Raw genomic sequence first — 21118 nt, 5'->3', positions numbered from 1 at the left:
TCATTCTAGGTCAGTGTCATCCAATCAAAATTGCGCTTTTCGCCAACTGCAGCCCCAACAGGAAATGAACGGCAAAAAAAAAAAACGACAATATGTATTATAATATGTAATATTTATCGGCGAGCCATATGCAATCATCAAAAGAGCCATATATGGCTCGCGAGCCATTGGTTCCCGACCCCTGCTCTTGGGTATTGGCCTTTTATTCACGCCTCTCTGGGTCTCCGTCAACTGACTCACATCCTTCCGAGCCGCCTTGATCTTAGCCTCCAACCGTCTTTTCCATGGTGGGCATCGTTACCCACCATGGAAACCACATGGAAATATATATAATACAAATAAAAGTTATCTAATCTAATTTAATAAGACACATCTAATTAAATAAGACACATATATTCCTGGTTGTTTTTGTTTGTTTGTTTTGTTTTTGTGTATGGGCATTAAACAATATGGTGAAAATCACACTGACCTGCCATGTTTTCTTCGTTTTTCCTGTACTCGGGTCACAATGTCTCAATTCTCAACTAAAAGAGACAAAACATTTTTTTTATTTTGACACCCCCCCCCACACACGCACATACACACACACACACACACACACACACACACACACACACACACACACATAAAGTCTCGTTATATCGATATCGGATATATCGATAGTCCCGGTTATATCGATACTATTTCTATGCACGCACGGAGAAAATTACATGCAAACAGGGTCGGATATATCGATAGTCCCCTCGGGCGTATATCGATCATTTTTTCGGACTCCCTTGAATATCGATATAACGAGACTTTACGAGACATATATATATATAGATAGATATATATATATATATATATATATATATAGATATATATATATATATATATAGAGAGAGACACACAAAGACGTGGAGAGAGAGAGAGAGAGAGAGAGAGAGAGAGAGAGAGAGAGAGAGAGAGAGAGAGAGAGAGAGAGAGAGAGAGAGAGAGAGAGAGAGAGAGAGAGAGAGAGAGAGAGAGAGAGAGAGAGAGAGAGAGAGAGAGAGAGAGAGAGAGACAGACAGACAGGGAGAGCCTCGGAGGTGGGGCGGGAGCGGAAGCTGGTTGTGCCGGCGTCTCCTCTCGAGTGCTGCGGCCACGCAGCTGCTGCTACTCGGAACCCCGTCGTGGCGCATCCCGCTACGAGCCTCCATCCTAATCCTCAAGCGGCGTCCTGACTCGACCTGGTCCGGCCGTCGTCGCCCTTTCAGCCGGAAACGGAAAATACCGGAACCTGCGCATCGGAGGAAGGGAGGAAAGGGGAGCGTTGAAAATTGAGACATTGTGACCCGAGTACAGGCAACAAACCGGCTCCACGGCATTATTGGTAGGCGCCTTCCGTCCGCCGTGCGTGCGTTTGAGCGGATTTATGCTTTTGTTTCTAATCCCGTGTGGAGGTTGTGCCGAATGGGACGTGATGTGAACACGTGATTGCGTTGCACCTGCAACCTTGACTGACATGTTCGCATGCTGCAAGGTGATGCTGATCCTCCCCCTACTGGAAGCTCATCCGACCTTACAGATTTATGAAAACGGAGTCAAAGGTGATCTTGTGGCTGGGGGTCCAAGACTAAGTGGACCTGGAGCCTGCTCCCTGCTGTCTTTACTTAATTCTACTCCGGATCTAATTGTACATTTTGTATAAATTTTGCCCTAATTTCTTTATAGAAAAGGACAACAAATTATTTGACTCCAAATGAGGATGTGTCAATATGAACCGATAATACTGCTGTGTGTTACTATCAAAGAATATTTGATTTTCAAGGCTACTGTACATAAAAGCCTGGATATCAAATGTTAATTTGTGGCTAGGAAGCAGCGCATTTAGCGGACTTTATAGAGCAAGGGTGTCAAATTCTTTTTTTTGCAGCAAGGTACATTATACTTATGGTTTCCTCTCAGGGGTCTGTGAACAATTTGGGGAAATCATTAGAATGTTTCATCCTCGCCACTTATTACATACCGAGCACACAACAAATTAATGAAAAACTAGTTTTCCAATTTTATGTAAAAAACAATAACTGTTATTGTGGTTTACATGGGACAATTTGAAATTTCGGTTCAGACATTAGCAAGCAATATTGTATTTCACAAGTTTGATTTGCTTTCGCAAGCCGAATAAAATGATGTTGTGGCCCGGGGGCCAAATTTGGCCCCCGGGCCTTGACTTGGACACCTGTGTTATAGAGGCTCAGCGGTTCAATATTTGACCTCTTTTGCATCTTTTCAGGGTTCAAGCGGATTCTCAGCTACCCTTCTACTGAAATCATCATACAAAAGAACTTTGAATGGCTTTCTAGAAACACCCCTCTCCAAATCTCTCATCTCATTCGGATCAAGATGAGTCTTAAGTAGCGGTAGCGCGGACCCCGACAAAAAGAAGACCATGGAACTGGAGCATTTTGATGAACGCGACAAACCCCGCCGAGGTCGCTCCGTTCGAGTGAAACGAGACGACTCGGGCCCGAGTTCGCGAGGCAGCAGCCTGGTTCCGAGCCCGGCTCACAGCACCAACTGCAGCTACTACCGCACGCGTACTCTGCAGGCGCTCACCTTGGAGAAGCGTGCCAAGAAGGTGCGTTTCTACCGCAACGGCGACCGCTCTTTTAAAGGGCTGGTGTACGCCGTTTCCAGCGACCGCTTCCGCTCGTACGACGCCCTGCTCATGGAGCTGACCCGCTCGCTGGCCGACAATCTCCACCTGCCGCAAGGGGTGCGGACCATCTACACCATTGATGGCGCAAAGAAGATCACCAGCATGGACGAGCTGGTGGAAGGTTAGCTTCACCTGCATGCAGTATCATGATACAGTATTTCGTTAGTGATCCTGTGGGATGAGTTCCTCGAAATGGGAAAGAGAGGTGATTGACAGCTTCCATTAGCTTCATGCTAATACACAATACAAAATAATAGACAGATATAAAGCTTCAAATATCGGCGACGTAAGAAAACAGCAGTCCATCAAAATGTCAAACATCAAATAGAAATAAGACTCATGTGCATGTATTATTTATCCTCTGCAAAGAACAACCCATCTTAACACATCTTATTGACTCATTCACTGCTATGCCCAAATTAGTTTGGGAATTGAAAATTGTGACGTGGAGCGCCATTCCCGAATTTGTTCGGGTTTTGGTTTTTCTCGCGTGGGGGTGCTGGTCAGACCTCTGGCAATGTTTTTCCCTTCCATGAGGGGGCAGCCTTTGCCTTTTGTCCATGTTAGCGCTTTGATACAGCTTCAGCTAAAGCGCTATGTAAATTATTATGTATGTATTGCATTGTATTTTGAACAGCCGCCCCATTTCAAGCTCAGATAACTCAAGAACCAGATAACTTAGGAATTAACTTTTATTTTGATGAAAGAAGATAGTCTAAGGTTCCTTACGCTGCATTGAATGCTAATGTACTGATGTCCTAAAACTCAATATTTTGTGGGTCCTGTAATTTGAGTGAAAATGACAAAAACCCTGGCACTGGAGTGGACACATTTTTGCACACCATCTGGCAGTGAATGAGTAAAGAAACGAGCAGTCCATCAAAATGTCAGACATCAAATAGAAATAAGACTCATGTGCATGTATTCTTTGTCCACTGCAAAGAATGACTCATCTTACCACAGCTTATTGAGAAGCCGAGGATGTCTTTATTTTTGGTACAATATATACCGATTTAAAAAATTATATTCCAGTACCTTGCAATGTCGATTTGAGTCAGATCGTTGTTCAGCGCTAATAACGCAGCAATCTTCAGCCACTTTTGCCTCATCAGCTTTGCATTACTTTCCGGATGTGACTTATGGAGACTCAAAGGAGACCTGCTTGAGGCGCTTCAATTGCTCCTTTCTCTCCACTCATGAATATTAATGACCGTTAAGTTCGCTAATAAGCACTAATGTACAGAAACTAAGTCCGATGCATCGCTTTGTGACATAAAGACGACAGTTCATGCGTGAGCCACAAAATGTCACGCATTTTCTGCTAGATTCTCTGAAGCAGGTTTTTGGCTCGTTTTAAAATCTGACTTCAATTGCCAACTCATGTCTCTGCGCTCAGGTGAGTGCTACGTTTGCGCCTCCAATCAGCCTTATCGTAAAGTGGACTACACCAAGATCGCCGTGCCGAGTTGGAAACCCGGCGCCGGTTCCGCGAGCGGCGTGACAAGTTTGAGCAGGCCTTCGGGCGCGTCTGCGGGCGGTGTCGGCGGGAGCGGCAAAGAGCGCCCCGAGGGCCGAGAAAGTAAAGACTTCATCAAGCCCAAACTGGTGACGGTGATCCGAAGCGGCGTCAAGCCCCGCAAGGCGGTGAGGATCCTTCTGAATAAGAAGACGGCTCACTCCTTCGAACAAGTACTGGCCGACATCACGGAGGCCATCAAGTTGGACTCGGGGGCCGTCAAGAGGCTGTACACCCTGGACGGAAAACAAGTGAGCTCAGTTTCTACCTAAAAACGCAAAAAAACTTAGCTTGATTGCTGATATTTTACTTTTAAAGCGTTTCAAGCCATGTGGCAGCCAAACATATTTGAAGATACTTTCATCTTTCCCTGCATGTACAAAATGCACTAATGGATCTATTTTTAAAACATACACTGACAGACAGAGAAAGAACGGAAAAAAATGTAGTAGTAATAGTCTTTAGCAGTGTGTGTGCGTGCTTACGCATATACGTATCTGTGTGTGAGACTCCATGTCCGTGTTTGAGTATCTGTGTGGTGCATCGTACCTTGCAAGTGTGTAGTCCATGACATCATCATTTATACTTTAAATTTTAAATAACCTCAATCATTTTTTGACAACCGTTACAAACTACAGTTCCATCCATCCTCCAGACCGCTTTATCCTCATGAGGGTCGTGGGGGGTGTTGGAGCCTATCCCAGGCGTCTTCGTGCACTCGGCGGTGGACACCAGCCAATCGCACGGCACACAGACACAAACAACCAGTCACTCTCACACTGACACCCATGTTTTTGGAATGTGGGAGGACCCGTAGAAAACCCACGCATTCCCGGGTAGAACTTGCAAATTCTACACAGGGAGACCGGACTGGGGCTTTGAACTCACGACTTCTGCACTGTGAAGCCAGCGTGCTAACCACTCGACTACTACTAATATATATATATATATATATATATATATATATATATATATATATATATATATATATATATATATATATATATATATATATATATATGGGAGGGCCCGGTAGTCGAGTGGGGTTAGGACACCGGCTTCACAGTGCAGAGGTCGCCGGTTCGCATCCCGGTCCGGCCTCCCCGGTTCGCATCCCGGTCCGGCCTCCCTGTGTGGAGTTTGCATGTTCTCCCCGGACCCGCGTGGGTTTTCTCCGGGTCCTCCGGTTTCCTCCCACACTCCAAAAACATGCATGGCAGGCAGATTGACCACTCCAAATTGTCCCTAGGTGTGAGTGTGAGAGTGACTGTTGTATGTCTTTGTGTGCCCTGCGATTGGCTGGCAACCAATTCAGGGTGTCCCCCGCCTCGTGCCCGAAGACAGCTGAGATAGGCTCCAGCGACCCTAATGAGGAAGAAGCGGTACGGAAAATGAGATGAGATGTGAGATATATATATATATATATATATTGTGTGCAGTGCAGAGGTCACTGCACTTTGAAGCCAGCGTGCTAACTCGACTACTACTAATATATATATATATATATATATATATATATATATATATATATATATATATATATATATATATATATATATTGTTGGGTTATTTTTTATCGTTCGCCCTTGGTTCATTGCTTCGACGGGTGTTGATGGAGATCGATGGTTAAATCATCAGGGAGCCAGGACTTGAACAGAAAGTTGATTTAATTTGGAGAGCACGGGCATTGTGGTGCGGACGGAGGAGGGAGCGCATGGAGAGAGAGAGAGACGAACGGCCTGCAGGAGTATTTATGCGGCGCATAGCAATGACGCGACAGGATGTGACGTAATAAAAATGCGACATCGTGTAAAGGAAGGCAGGATATGACATACGAGGAAGTTCAAAATGTAAACAAAGATTACAGAGCGATGTTTAGAGATGTTTGTATGGCGAATTACCCTAACATCTCCCTCCTGACGAACATTTTTAACATCGGTCGAGGTGAACAGAAAAGAAAATCATAATGGAAACATTCTCAAATCAAAGTCATGTCATTCTCTAGCTACAATAGTCAAATCTTCATGGGATCCTGGATGGTGATCACCAGGATGACGAGTAGGAACAAAATTGTTTGTAGCATTTGTCGCAAGCAGGCCCCAGGGTGTGGTACAGACGAGCTGGTGAATGGGAGAATGTGTGTCTCTGTCGGCTCCAGTGATGTGCATCGGGAATCTTCTTGACGAACGGTGTGGTGTCCTCGCGAGTCCAGACGAAGCTTGTAGCTGCTAAGACGGCTAGCAGCTCCGCAACCGGTCCATCCCACTTTGGCGTGGCCCACGTCATCTTCTTCAAACCGCAGCTCCGTCCTGTGGAGACTAAAAGAAGACTTGTGCCAAGTCACATGTCGAAGGGATGGTTTCATTCTGCACAGCACCCTTTCTTGGTGTTTCTTTCCCTATCAAAATCTGTCTCATCGTTTAGGCTCTGCAATGTATTCTCTCACAGAAATGGCAGACATTGTCATTGTTAGATTTTAGTTTGTTAGTGTATGTTAGTTGTTAGTATGTCTGCATTTCTGGAGGGCACCACTTTCTTGTGGGAATGATATTGCAGCTAACATCACTCAACACCAAAAGTGAAAATTTTGGCAATGATGATCTAGGCTATTGCCATTCCCCCCTGTTGAGACATGAAAAGTCTCAATTTGCCAATTGGGAACGTGTTTGCGCGGAACACGATCCCTCTTGGACATTGCACAGATCATCAATACGACCAGTCAGACCCTAGTTCGCTGACGAAGCCTTTTGGATAGGAGGCGAAACGTCCGAAACCTTCAAATTTGTACAGATGACGGTTGAAGAAACCTTCTCATCGATGGACCACTCCTGTACGACTGAGAGCTTACACAGACATCAATTTGCATAAAACTGCTTGTCAATCATTGGTCAAAAATTTGGAGTCCAAATTTTGGCATGTCTCTCAACACCTGCATGAGAACTAATTCATGTAGCGTGTACCACGGAATTTTTGTACATTGAGCACAGCTTCTTCTGCTGTTACTCCTCTGCTGGCACCCAAGCAAATCATCTCTGCAAAAATGTGTTTTTGCACGAGTGTATGATTTTGAAGTGCGCCTTTCAACACTTTCATGTCTTTCAATTCCTTGATCTCCTTGATGTGCGTATCACCCTGACGCATAGCACACGCTTGCAAATTGTATAAAAGAAGCTGTCGCGGGACAGAGAGATTGGGCGAACCACGGGGCAGAATCATATCAGACTTATCTCGGACTGACGCCCGGCTCACGCCGGGCGTCGGACGGATATCACGGCACGACTTGCTCGACTCCACGCCGCGATCAAGCTCTGCGCGTCACCTGCCTGGGAGATCTGACAACGAACCTACTTACAAATAAAGAGAACCATCAAACTCTTTATTGGCGAGCTAGCCAGGAGCATTTTTTCCCTCCTCCTCAGCCCAATCAACTCTCCAAATGGAAACACCCAGATTTCCCAGCCGCCCGTGAACCCGGCATCTTCACAGCAAGACCCCTCGAGCCGAGCTCCCGATGGGCCGCCACCACCCGTGGGCGCCCCGACCCCACCGTGAAACCTGCCGCACCCTGATGGCCGACATCGTCCAATTCGCCTGGCGACTCTGCAACTCGCTGCATCGTATATGTCCACGATCGCACATCGTCGGACATCGCTTATGTCCACGATCGGACATCGTCGGACATCGCTTATGTCCACGATCGGACATCATATATGTCCACGATCGGACATCGCTTATGTCCACGATCGGACTTCGGGAAGACGCTTCATGGCCGACACGGCCGCCGACGTCAGCGTTCTTCCTCAGCGTCCTGCAGAGCGCCATGGCAGCGCGATCATCGCCACCGTCGCCGATGACCGGCCTGTCCGAGCCCGGCAGCATGGCCAACCCCACGCACCTTCGTCCTCACAATCCCTCATCGATTCTCCGACTTGACCGATCCCAGCCGAACAACTCACGGTGAGAAGACCTTCCTGCATCGACTCGACGGCCGCGAGGAAAGTTTCCATCGATCGACTCAAACTGGCAGTATATAGGGCACTCTTTGCCGTGCTCCCGTACAACGACTTCAGGCACCACGAAACCTCCTCGGAAACCACCCCACCGACGCCTGCCATGCTTCAATTGCTCCTTTCTCTCCACTCATGAATATTAATGACCGTTAAGTTCGCTAATAAGCACTAATGTACAGAAACTAAGTCCGATGCATCGCTTTGTGACATAAAGACGACAGTTCATGCGTGAGCCACAAAATGTCACGCACTTTCTGCTAGATTCTCTGAAGCAGGTTTTTGGCTCGTTTTAAAATCTGACTTCAATTGCCAACTCATGTCTCTGCGCTCAGGTGAGTGCTACGTTTGCGCCTCCAATCAGCCTTATCGTAAAGTGGACTACACCAAGATCGCCGTGCCGAGTTGGAAACCCGGCGCCGGTTCCGCGAGCGGCGTGACAAGTTTGAGCAGGCCTTCGGGCGCGTCTGCGGGCGGTGTCGGCGGGAGCGGCAAAGAGCGCCCCGAGGGCCGAGAAAGTAAAGACTTCATCAAGCCCAAACTGGTGACGGTGATCCGAAGCGGCGTCAAGCCCCGCAAGGCGGTGAGGATCCTTCTGAATAAGATGACGGTTGAAGAAACCTTCTCATCGATGGACCACTCCTGTACGACTGAGAGCTTACACAGACATCAATTTGCATAAAACTGCTTGTCAATCATTGGTCAAAAATTTGGAGTCCAAATTTTGGCATGTCTCTCAACACCTGCATGAGAACTAATTCATGTAGCGTGTACCACGGAATTTTTGTACATTGAGCACAGCTTCTTCTGCTGTTACTCCTCTGCTGGCACCCAAGCAAATCATCTCTGCAAAAATGTGTTTTTGGTGGACATTTAAATGTCACCAAATTGTATGGGTGGAGGACAGCCTTCTACAATTTGCACAAGTTGACATGGTCGTCAACATTATGGCGATCTGTGTAAATGGTCATCTCGTACTCGCCTTTTGTCATTCAGTTGGAGGGCACCAGTTGACAGTCAGTTTCGCCTCTGCGTAGGACATCCATTCGCGCAACCCAGCTTCATCTGCGGCCACCCTGGCACGGATTCCGCAGGAGTCCTCCCCTTCTGAAGGAAATCTTTCTCTCAATTCTGAAAGAAGCTGGTTAGCGTGGAAGCCCTACACAATATATCTGATTTCGCCTGAATCTCTGACTGACATCGGTGCCCACTGAACTCATTTGCCAATTTCATTCTTACCGGCGAGAAATTCCTTTCATGTGCACTGCAGTCAATTACTCCAATGTGCACTGCATCCAATTCATAATAATAATGATAATAATTCACAATCAAATCAATCTTGAGGTTATCCTGCACTTTTAGTCGTAACTATAAACTACTTTTGAACTGACAAATGTCATCACTGTACGCAAAGGCAGCCAGAAGATAATTTAGCATCTGCATGCTGTCTTAATAAACGTTGGATTTCCTCCATTGCATCTCCAACATTGAATACTTTCAATGCAATCAAGCCTAATTGTAACAATTCGTTGCTCGCTAGATGGTTGGATGAGAAATATGTGCAATAAAAATTGTCATGCATTACAATAAATGCCACACATTATGCTTTTGGAAAACAAAACTATTCTCAATATGGACTTTGTCATCGATCCCAAATCATCAGGTGGGTGTGCCAACTCTAGTTCTGCAGGTGCATCCCACCAGCCATTGCGGCCTCTCCTTTGTTGGGTCTCCTATGACAATTGGAGCAGAGATTAAACTTTGTTTCCAAAAACACCAAGAATGCAAATTCGGTTCGGATGATACTCCGGATGAAAATCACAGGATGGGTGGATGAAAATGGCTTGTGCACCCCACAGTTCATCAATTCATCCTGCAAATGGAACAATTTCTCAACCATCATCCCAGCTCTGTTTGCGAATTGTTGCTTTACACATCATCTGCACAAAAAGCATAATGAAAAAAGTTCAGTCATCAAATTTTGCAACTCCATCTTTTCCTTTTGAAATTAATTTCTCTGCTCAGAAACTAATAAAGGTGCATCACACCAAGATCGCCGTGCCGAGTTGGAAACCCGGCGCCGGTTCCGCGAGCGGCGTGACAAGTTTGAGCAGGCCTTCGGGCGCGTCTGCGGGCGGTGTCGGCGGGAGCGGCAAAGAGCGCCCCGAGGGCCGAGAAAGTAAAGACTTCATCAAGCCCAAACTGGTGACGGTGATCCGAAGCGGCGTCAAGCCCCGCAAGGCGGTGAGGATCCTTCTGAATAAGAAGACGGTTCACTCCTTCGAACAAGTACTGGCCGACATCACGGAGGCCATCAAGTTGGACTCGGGGGCCGTCAAGAGGCTGTACACCCTGGACGGAAAACAAGTGAGCTCAGTTTCTACCTCAAAACGGAAAAAAACTTAGCTTGATTGCTGATATTTTACTTTTAAAGCGTTTCAAGCCATGTGGCAGCCAAACATATTTGAAGATACTTTCATCTTTCCCTGCATGTACAAAATGCACTACATGGATCTATTTTTAAAACATACACTGACAGACAGAGAAAGAACGGAAAAAAATGTAGTAGTAATAGTCTTTAGCAGTGTGTGTGCGTGCTTACGCATATGTGACGGGTGTCACAACAGTGACTGTCTTCATCTCCACGATGCTGCTGTATTAATGAAGACAAGACGCGTGGATGTGTCTTTTTCTTTCTTTTATTTCTGCAACACAGTATGGCAGAAGGGATGGGTGAAGTCGCATGGGTTTCGTCTTGTGATTAACCTGAATCTCCTCGAGATTGTTCTCAAATGCAAAACATTGTAGATAACAAAACAGAATTAACAACGTGTGATCGTATAGTGGTTATTTACAGAAAAAGAGAATACAACACAAGTTCACTGTTATTTACAAGATGTCCCTGAACGCATCATGGGCGGAGACTCGGCAGAACACGCGGTGCGCTTGTAATGGCTGGCGCGCAGTTCAACCCGCCACGGACACTCACGGGCAAATGAAACACGACACAAGAAACTAAATATTGTTCAATAAAAACGAAATGAAACAATTATTACCTGCAACACAGTATGGCAGAAGGGATGGGTGAAGTCGCATGGGTTTCGTCTTGTGATTAACTGCGATAGAAAAGCACATATGCTCCTAAATTCCACTCGACAAAACGTGAAGTAAATAATGACACAAAAAGTAATCTGGACTCGAAATGAATAAGGGAACTAATTAGATAACACTAGACAGTACAAAAGGGGAAACAAAATAAGATATTGTCATGAAAATGCGCGTTAATCAAGACCAACAGAAAATTGCGACTCACCCTGAATCTCCTCGAGATTGTTCTGGAAACTATGGGCGGGACATAGTGCCACACTGTGCGCCGTTGCGTCACTTCCTTCATAATTTAATAATCTAAGCGCACAACTCCGTTACACATATACGTATCTGTGTGTGAGACTCCATGTCCGTGTTTGAGTATCTGTGTGGTGCATCGTACCTTGCAAGTGTGTAGTCCATGACATCATCATTTATACTTTAAATTTTAAATAACCTCAATCATTTTTTGACAACCGTTACAAACTACAGTTCCATCCATCCTCCAGACCGCTTTATCCTCATGAGGCTCGTGGGGGGTGTTGGAGCCTATCCCAGGCGTCTTCGTGCACTCGGCGGTGGACACCAGCCAATCGCACTGCACACAGACACAAACAACCAGTCACTCTCACACTGACACCCATGTTTTTGGAATGTGGGAGGACACATATATATATATATATATATATATATATATATATATATATATATATATATATATATATATATATATATATATATATATATATATCGGCCTCGTGCCCGAAGACAGCTGAGATAGGCTCCAGCGACCCTAATGAGGAAGAAGCGGTACGGAAAATGAGATGATATATATATATATATATATATATATATATATATATATATATATATATATATATATATATATATATATATATATACATATATTGTGTGTGCAGTGCAGAGGTCACTGCACTGTGAAGCCAGCGTGCTAACTAGGCTACTATATATATATATATATATATATATATATATACAGTGACACCTCGGCTAACAAACTGTTCGGCTTGCGAATGTTAAATTCACGAGAATTTAATCTTGCATACAAACTATTTTTCGGGAAACACACGGAGCGCCACAATGAATGATGTGTCATTCGCGAACGAGCCCGTTCTCCTAACAAGGAAATGGCAGCCGACTCTTTTTTGTCCTCCATTCCCCACCTCCAGTCTTTGCTTAAAGCCGCACGTGATTGTTCAAGAATGCAGCAGTGAGGGGAGGGGAGGGGGACTGAAACACAGAGCTGCAAATAAAAATAGATAGGCAGACGACAGAGAAAATGGAAAGAAAACAGTCAAATTTGGACGCGTTTCAACTTTATTGATAGTTCAAAGGCAGAGTATAGACTGCAAGGTTAAAATATCCCATCAATCAGGCTCTACAAATAACCCGCACACGCCATCTGTAAACTTGATGCAAAAAGCTATCAACACAGCTAAACAGAACACAATTGATGAGGAACTAGGTAAAATTATCGCAGAGAAAGCACAGTAACTTCACTCGGAATTAGTAGTAATAGTAGTATTTATCTGGGTGTGTGTGTGTGTGCAGTTGACCTGTCTGCAGGATTTCTTTGGGGACGACGATGTATTCATGGCGTGCGGGCTGGAGAAGTTTCGCTACGCTCAGGACGACTTTGTTCTCACGCATGGTGGCAAGACGGCTGCCTTCGTTAATGGTCTTGAGAACAAACACACAACAGTTATACATACACTAAAGTGTGTGGAAAAAAAAACAAAACAAAATCAACACACAATGTTGGAAATATTGGAGAACCGTCAACACCATTTCCAGGACTATACCTCCAACTTTTTCTGTGACCGCTGTAATTCAACTCCCGTTTTTCAGATTGCCGAGTCAAAACGACTCGTCCGGCCACCTCTCAGAGGACTTTGACTACCAAGGCTTCCAGTGGATCTGGTTTGGCCTCCTCCAAGGCTTCAGCCAAAGCTGTCCCGCAGTCCAGATCACCAGAATCAGGTAAAATACGAGGAAACATCTTTCCAGTTTGGACAAGACCGTTTTCTTACGTCACAACGTCCTTTCCTCTCCCTGGTCCAGCCAATGAGGAGTCGGAATTGCAGGTCCCCACAAAGTCGCCCAAATCGAGCCCGTCCCCTACAAATCCCGGGAGACGCAGCAGCCTCAAGGTCGGTTCTTGATTTAAACTGAAATCTCATCTTCACCAACCGGATTTCCATCTGCAGGTGTCTCCTCATCGCTCTTCCTCCACGGACATCAACGGCGCCGACAATCATACTGATGACGTCGTTCTTGAAGGTGTGTTACCGCATCTGTTGAACTGTTCGGTCTAATGGCCGTGTGAGCTCATCGTCAAACTGATCCCCACAAGTGAACGGAAACCTGTCGGTGTCGTCGTCGATTATTAGCGGCAAGTACAAAATCGGCAAGGTAATCGGCGATGGCAACTTTGCGGTGGTGAAGGAGTGCGTCGAGAGGTAATTACAATGCGAGCTTCGTTCTTGTGACTCGGAAAACGGATGCCGGTTCCGATTTTCCTGACAGGTCGACTGGGCAGGAGTTTGCGTTGAAGATCATCGATAAAGCTCGTTGCTGCGGGAAGGTAACGTTATGAAGAAGGTCTTTTTTTTTTTCATTAAAACACACACATTAGCGTTTTGTTCACTTTGTATTCATATTTTGGCAACAGAAATATCTCACTTTTGAGTTGGGATACCGCAAGAGTCAGCCTCCGTCCCCCTTTACCTTTGATTAAGGTCACTTTCACATCTCAAAACTTGAGTCATTTTTAAAAACCTTCTGTCAGAGATGTATGTTGGGACACTGTGAACTGCTTGAAAACTGCGAAAGGCTTGAACACAGGAAGATTGTCTTTTACTGCCGGCAGGGGACGGCAGCCTTTCATGACCAATGCCAAACCTCTGCAGCCCTCTGGCGAGCTATTTATTGAGAGTATATGCAAATTTATGTGATACATTAGTAAAACGTAGTCGTCTTGATTTGAATACCATGCCCCAATAGAACGTAGACATTTTAATGGGTTGTCTTTCCACGAACTGATAGATTTCTAACCTGGCAAATGAGCTCTTCCCGTGAAGAGTCCTAAATTACCAGTCCATGGCCAGATCTCCTATCAAAGGATGACAATTTAACAGATTGTGTCTGTTCACCTGAGATTGACCCCAGATTTTCTGTGCTTCCTTGAGTTCTGCCAACTTAGCGTGAAAACAGCATGAAACTTTGAAATATGATAACTTCTATTCTGTCTATTCTTTATCACCTTCTTTGATTTCATTACTATGAAAGTTTTTGTACGTTTTCTTTGAGTACATTTTGAAAGCTACTGAATGCTTCCTAAGGTGTTGTATTTGCTTGTGTGATATAAATAAAGCTGCCTTGCCTCACGTTTAAAAAGGAGCACCTGATCGAGAACGAAGTGGCGGTCTTGCGTCGGGTTCGACACCCCAGCATCATCCAGCTCGTGGAGGTGGACGAAACACCGTCTCAGCTTTTCCTGGTCATGGAGCTAGTCAAGGTCCTGTTCCAGTCGCATGGGGGATGATTGATTGTCTGTGGACAAATATTATGTATAACTCAGATACTGCTTGTTTTAGGGAGGCGACCTGTTTGACGCCATCACGTCCTCCACAAAATACAGTGAGCACGATGCCAGCGCCATGGTGTACAACCTTGCCGGAGCCATCAAGTACCTGCACAGGATGAACATCGTCCACAGAGACATCAAACCGGAGAATCTGCTGGTAGGCTTCCGGCAGACCCCTAAACATGTACGCGGGACGGCTCCATGACGCATTTGTGTTCCCGGCAGGTGTGCGAGTACCCGGATGGCACCAAGTCACTCAAACTGGGAGACTTCGGTTTGGCCACGGTGGTGGAAGGCCCGCTTTACACGGTGTGCGGGACACCGACCTACGTGGCCCCAGAGATCATCGCCGAGACTGGGTGAGAGGACGCACTGAGGTTATTTCCCAACTTGCATTAATTGCTGGCGGACATTTGTGTGTAGTTATGGTTTGAAGGTGGACATCTGGGCAGCGGGCATCATCACCTACATCCTCCTTTGCGGGTTCCCACCGTTCAGAAGGTCAGTGAATGTAACACAACGCAGCATAAAAAAAAGAAAAAAAAATAGTCCAATGTCCTTTTTCGATTTGAACTCATTCACTGCCATTCCCGAATTTATTTGGGAATTGAAAATATGACGTGGAGCGTTCGGTTTTGTTTTTCCTTGCGGGGTTCCAATTAAGCACTGGTCAAACATCTGACAATGCTTTTTCCCTGCCACGAGAGGGCAGCATTTGCCCTTTGCCACCCTCATTTCAAACTCTGATAACTCCAGAACCATTTTACTTAGGAATTAACTCTTTTTTTATGAAAAAAGAGAGTCTAAGGTTTCTTACGCTGCATTGAAGGTTGATGTTGTCCTAAAACTCAATGTTCTGTGGGTCCTGCAATTTGAGTGAAAATGACAAAAACCCCGGTGGACTCATTTTTGTACATCGTCTGGCAGTGAATGAGTTCGTGTGTCTCATCTTATTCAGCGAGAACAACGTCCAAGAGGAGCTGTTTGATCAGATCCTTCGGGGTAAGCTGGAGTTCCCGTCCCCGGACTGGGACGCCATCAGCCTTCCTGCCAAGGTAATCGCAACAATCATCCATGAGGGGGAAAAAACCCACAAATATGGTCACGGTTTTTCGTCGAGATCGACGAATGGGAGGTGGGGGATACAGATATCAATTATCAGTCGTCAAGGAGACCCTGTTAAGTGAATTTTTAAAAATGTTGTCAAAAAATACATGTTTGAAGACAATTGTTGTAAAGTGTTAAAATCATTACCGTCATGTCAGTCCTTCCAGAATTTTGACAATGAAATAATCCCCTCAGATGCTGATTGGTCAGATGCTGCAGGTGAACGTGGACGCTCGCTTCACAGCGGATGAGGTTCTGTCGCACCCGTGGGTGTCGGTGAGCTTGCACTCTCGTCACCGTCAACTGAATTGTCTCTTCGTTGTACCAAATAACTGTTAGGGCAATTCGCTGTACGAACACATTTTTACCATCTTTTCCATTTCCTTTCCTGTACATTGTTTCATTTTCTTGGACTTCCTGTCATGATGTCACATTATGTCCTTTTTTACATCGTTTTATTTTCTCGGACTTCCTGTCATGACATCACATCCTGTGATGCTTGATCAAGCTTGGGAGAGCTTGATAAAAGCTCTCCCAAACAGCTCCTCCCTTCGCTCCCCTCTCTTCGCTTTTATCCCTGCCTGCACATCGGGGTAGGCAGTTACATTTTGTGCCATCCCAAAGATTAAAGAATCTTTTTGTTTTTACTTTTGATTTCGGCTTCATTGAAAATGACCCTAAGAATAACCACGTTCATTGTTGCTGTGGTCTCGTGCAGGACGACGCTCCCGTTGAATTCGACGACGAGGAGCTGAGCCCAATGGAAAATGAATCTCCAGGGTTGGAAACGAAGCAGGTTCCTTCCCCACTGGTCTAGATGTCAGGCACTGGACCAGATCCCATCCTTGGATCAGTTTCTTTTTTCACCTCTGGAGAAAACGAACTAATTGAGATAACAATAGCGAACTGGATCCTCATCGGTGACAATCCCAGATTCCTGTTCACGCAGTCATCAAAATCACATCCTCAACTCTTGATTGCTACTTCGGTCAACTGGAACTTCATCCAGCATTTTGGGAACATTTTAAAAAAGGCAACAAAAAATAAATTAATGGAGGTGGAGGCTGAGCACGGCTCCATTGTGTGAAATCAGGAAAAGCGGACAGATCAATTCAAGCCTTTCCTCATACCCAGAATGTCTTCCACTTTTTTCTGGGGAAAAAGCATCCCGAGCTACTTTTGTTTCTAGCTCCCAATTCGAGGCCAGAAGCACTGTGCCTGTATGCACTGATCCGCACAGGGTTATAAAAAAAAGTCAACATTTTATGCTGCTCGAGGCCCTGTTTCTGTCCACCAAACCTTGTGGCGTCCTGCCTTGTTCAAACATTCAAAATATGTCTTACACGTTTACTGTTGTGTGAGTCTGTTGTGAAGTCGCAGATTGTGACGGTTTTGAGAAGACGAGACAAAAAAATCTGAATACTGCTTTGTTAACTAATTATTCCATTTGGCCATTTTTTTTGGTCCGTTGTCTGTGAGGGTGGGAGAATTTAAAGCAGGGAGTGTCCAAACTTTTTTTTTAACCAACAGAATTAATTTTACATTTTATTATTATTTTAAAATAAAATACGTAATACGGCGGTGTCCCTTTTCAATAGGGAAATGATTTGAGAGCTCTCAGGCACCACCGTTTCAAAAACAATATCATTGCTTCGCTGTCACTGATGGATTGTTTTTAATACTTTCAAGGAATTTGAGATGAGATCAAAGCGGCTACTTAAATGAAAAGTTTGGAAACGCCTGATTTAAACAGAAAAACTCCAGCTGATGACACGATGCAGTGTTATGACCTTTTGTATTGTATTTTTCTCCTCTTTTTGACTAAACCAAAAGACAAATTGCAGTGTTGACATGGCAAAAGTGGACTTGCAGCTAAAGTGTCCTCCCGCCAAACATGCTTTAACTTATTACGTTTGTGTATGTGCTTGTCATTATGCCTTATTAACCTTTCGATCAAGTGCAGTAGATTAGAACCTTTTTATAAAAAATGTTTTCAGTGTCAAAGGTCCTTTTGAATCGCATATGTGCGTGTGTGTGTTTTTCAAAATGTTGCCACTTTCGATGGCATTTCGGAACACTTTGCTAGCCTCAAAGCGTGTGATGTTTATGTTTTTTTAAACAAACCATCCACGGTGCTTTCAAAGACCTTGAAAAGGAGGACAAAGATGCATTCAACTGTGAAAAATAAAACATAGATAGTGAGAACAGTTATTTTGTCTTGTTTTGATATCGGAACTCACACTAACGACAACAGATGAGGTCGACAGAATCAGAGGAATGCTGCAAAGATTTATTAGGTCAAAAATCTGGAATGTTTGTTTTGAGTCCATTAATGCAAGTTCATTGCTAATGTCACTGAAGAAGCCTAAAACCGTTCTGGAAGGGAAAAAAAAACTTGGTAGCCTCCTATCTTCTTGTTCACACATTAATTTGCACTCATTCTGCTGGCGGAGTTTTAGGAAAACATGCGACAAGATTGGTTTGTTGCGTTAATATTCAAACACGTGATATGACAAGGAATAAAAAGATCCCGCGTTGCAGCTTCTAATGTCTCGTTGGAAGTCTCAAATCGGGGAGCAAAAAAGGAAAAAAGTCCCGTAAAAGTTTCCAGCCGCATCGGGGCGGGCGTGGGCGAAGCTGACGTCGCATTGGAGATTGAATTCTTGGGTGTTCTCACCTACATCACAAAACCCCAAAATGTCCCATCGGCGTCCTCGTCATAGAAGCAAAACGTAGTTTTTGGGTACGATTCCACGCTTACTGTCAACCACTCCCATAATCCATTGCTTATCCGCAGATTCCACTTGCGTGATGATGTCGCCGGGCTGGAGGAAGAGGACAAGAGCAAGAAGTCACCAAGACTTTATAAGAGAAGGTGCTTCGAGAAGCTCACCTTCACTGTAAGCTCGTCCTCGTGTTCGGCATTGAAGGTAAATAAAGCTTTGGCCACGCCTTTCACAGTAAGCTTTTGGCTTGGGATTGGCCGACCTTAAAATGGGAAAAAAAGCCCTCTGGTTAGTGTCTTGAAAAACTTTGATGATGGTCACCAGGCCCTGAATGAGCAAAGCAACCCCAAATCATCAATTTTGGGAAGATCAGGTTTAACTAACATCTCTGGTCTTGTCATACTGATTGGGTTGACCAAATTAGACAGAAATCAATGTCATTACGAAGGTTTTGTATCAGCATCAAAGATTTTGATCAGCCCAAATCTTAGTTGAAATACTTCGCGGTTCGATTATCGCGGCCCTTGATGCATCGCAGATTTTTTTCAAACCTAAAAAAAAAACAACTTCAAAATACTTGTTTGTACTCTTACACATGTAAATTTACCAATACAGTGCCTTGCAAAAGTATTCGCCCCCCCCCTTGAACCTTGCAACCTTTCGCCACATTTCAGACTTCAAACATAAAGATATGAAATGTAATTTTTTTGGCAAGAATCAACAAGTGGGACACAATCGTGAAGTGCAACAAAACTTATTGGGTAATTTAAACTTTTTTAACAAATAAAAAACTGAAAATATGCAATATTATTGGGCCCCCTTGCTTTAATACTTTATAGCGCCACCTTTTGCTCCAATTACAGCTGCAAGTCGCTTGGGGTATGTTTCTATCAGTTTTGCACACGGAGAGACTGACATTCTTGCCCATTCTTCCTTGCAAAACAGCTCGAGCTCAGTGATGTTGGATGGAGAATGTTTGTGAACAGCAGTCTTCAGCTCTTTCCACAGATTCTCAATTGGATTCAGGTCTGGACTTTGACTCGGCCATTCTAACACCTGGATATGTTTATTTTTAAACCATTCCATTGTAGATTTGGCTTTATGTTTTGGAGCATTGTCCTGTTGGAATATAAATCTCCATCCCAGTCTCAGGTCTTGTGCAGATACTAGCAGGTTTTCTTCCAGAATGTTCCTGTATTTGGCTCCATCAATCTTCCCGTCAATTGTAACCATCTTCCCTGTTCCTGTTGAAGAAAAGCAGGCCCAAACCATGATGCTGCCACCGCCATGTTTGCTAGTGGTGGTGGTGTGTTCAGGGTGATGAGCTGTGTTGATTTTACGCCAAATATATCGTTTTGCATTGTAGCCAAAAGGATCGATTTTTATTTTCATCTGACTAGCGAACCTTCTTCCACAAGTTTGGTGTGTCTCCCAGGTGGCTTGTGGCAAACTTTAAACGAGACTTTTTCATGGACATATTTGAGAAATGGCTTTCTTCTTGCCACTCTCCCATAAAGGCCAGATTTGTGCAGTGTGTGACTGATTGTTGTCCTATGGACTCTCCCACCTCAGTTGTAGATCTTTGCAGTTCATCCAGAGTGATTGTGGGCCTCTTGCCTGCATCTTTGATCAGTTTTTCGCCTTGTTTAAGAAGAAGGTTTGGAGGGACGGCCAGGTCTTGGTAGATTTGCTGTGGTCTGATGCACCTTCCATTTCAATATGATGGCTTGCACGGTGCTCCTTGAGATGTTTAAAGCTTGGGAAATCGTTTCGTATCTAAATCCGGCTTTAAACTTCACAACAGTATCTCGGACCTGCCTGGTGTATTTCTTGGTTTTCATGATGCTCTCTGCACTTCAAACAGAACCCTGATACTATCACAGAGCAGGTGCATTTATATGGAGACTTGGTTACACATAGGTGGATTCTATTTATCACCATCAGTCAGTTAGGGATCATGGGACATGGGATCATTCGGAGATCCTCACTGAACTTCTGGAGTGAGTTTGCTGCACTGAAAGTAAAGCGGCCCAATAATATTGCACGCCCCACTTTTCAGTTTTTTATTTGATAAAAAAGTTTAAATTATCCAATAAATGTTGTTCCACTTCACAATTGTGTCCCACTTGTTGTTGATTCTTGCAAAAAAACTCCATATCTTTATGTTTGAAGCCTGAAATGTGGCGAAAGGTTGCAAGATTCAAGGGGGTCGAATACTTTTACAAGGCACTATTGATTTTTTACGCGTATCTCGGGTGGTCCCGGTCCGCATTAATAGCGATAAATGAGGCATTACTGTAAAGCAATTGATTTGACGGAGCGGAACACAATATCAAGTGTGGACTATAACAATATCACAGTGTGATTTAGCATATCATTTTGTTG

At 44.5% G+C, this 21118-nt stretch overlaps 2 protein-coding genes across 4 annotated transcripts in view; one reads left to right on the top strand and one right to left on the bottom strand.

The window, feature by feature from the left end:
• Positions 1-907: 907 nt before the first annotated feature.
• Positions 908-18679, top strand: LOC148902098 (serine/threonine-protein kinase DCLK2-like). The gene is made up of 16 exons (XM_088990400.1): positions 908-1354; positions 2258-2804; positions 4080-4450; positions 12866-12992; positions 13163-13294; positions 13376-13464; positions 13522-13594; positions 13668-13773; positions 13841-13898; positions 14712-14831; positions 14911-15057; positions 15126-15259; positions 15324-15401; positions 15859-15955; positions 16203-16283; positions 16726-18679. The coding sequence occupies exons 2-16, from the start codon at positions 2414-2416 to the stop codon at positions 16822-16824; spliced, it is 2103 nt and encodes a 700-aa protein (XP_088846526.1). The 5' UTR covers positions 908-1354; positions 2258-2413; the 3' UTR covers positions 16825-18679.
• The window catches only part of LOC148902097 (uncharacterized), a 16579-nt gene continuing 13737 nt past the window's right edge, over positions 18277-21118 (bottom strand). For all 3 annotated transcript variants that reach the window (XM_088990398.1, XM_088990399.1, XM_088990396.1), the window contains 2 exons: positions 18901-18995; positions 18277-18832 (listed from right to left, as the gene is read on the bottom strand). In XM_088990398.1, the coding sequence (XP_088846524.1) occupies positions 18725-18832; positions 18901-18995 (203 nt within the window). In that variant the 3' untranslated portion in view covers positions 18277-18724. The remainder of the gene's footprint in view (positions 18833-18900; positions 18996-21118) is intronic.

Source organism: Hippocampus bargibanti, linkage group LG02 (genome assembly GCF_051943395.1).
Source record: "Hippocampus bargibanti isolate YZ-2025 linkage group LG02, ASM5194339v1, whole genome shotgun sequence".
Taxonomy (NCBI): domain Eukaryota; kingdom Metazoa; phylum Chordata; class Actinopteri; order Syngnathiformes; family Syngnathidae; genus Hippocampus; species Hippocampus bargibanti.
This window is presented reverse-complemented; position numbering and strand designations above follow the sequence as displayed.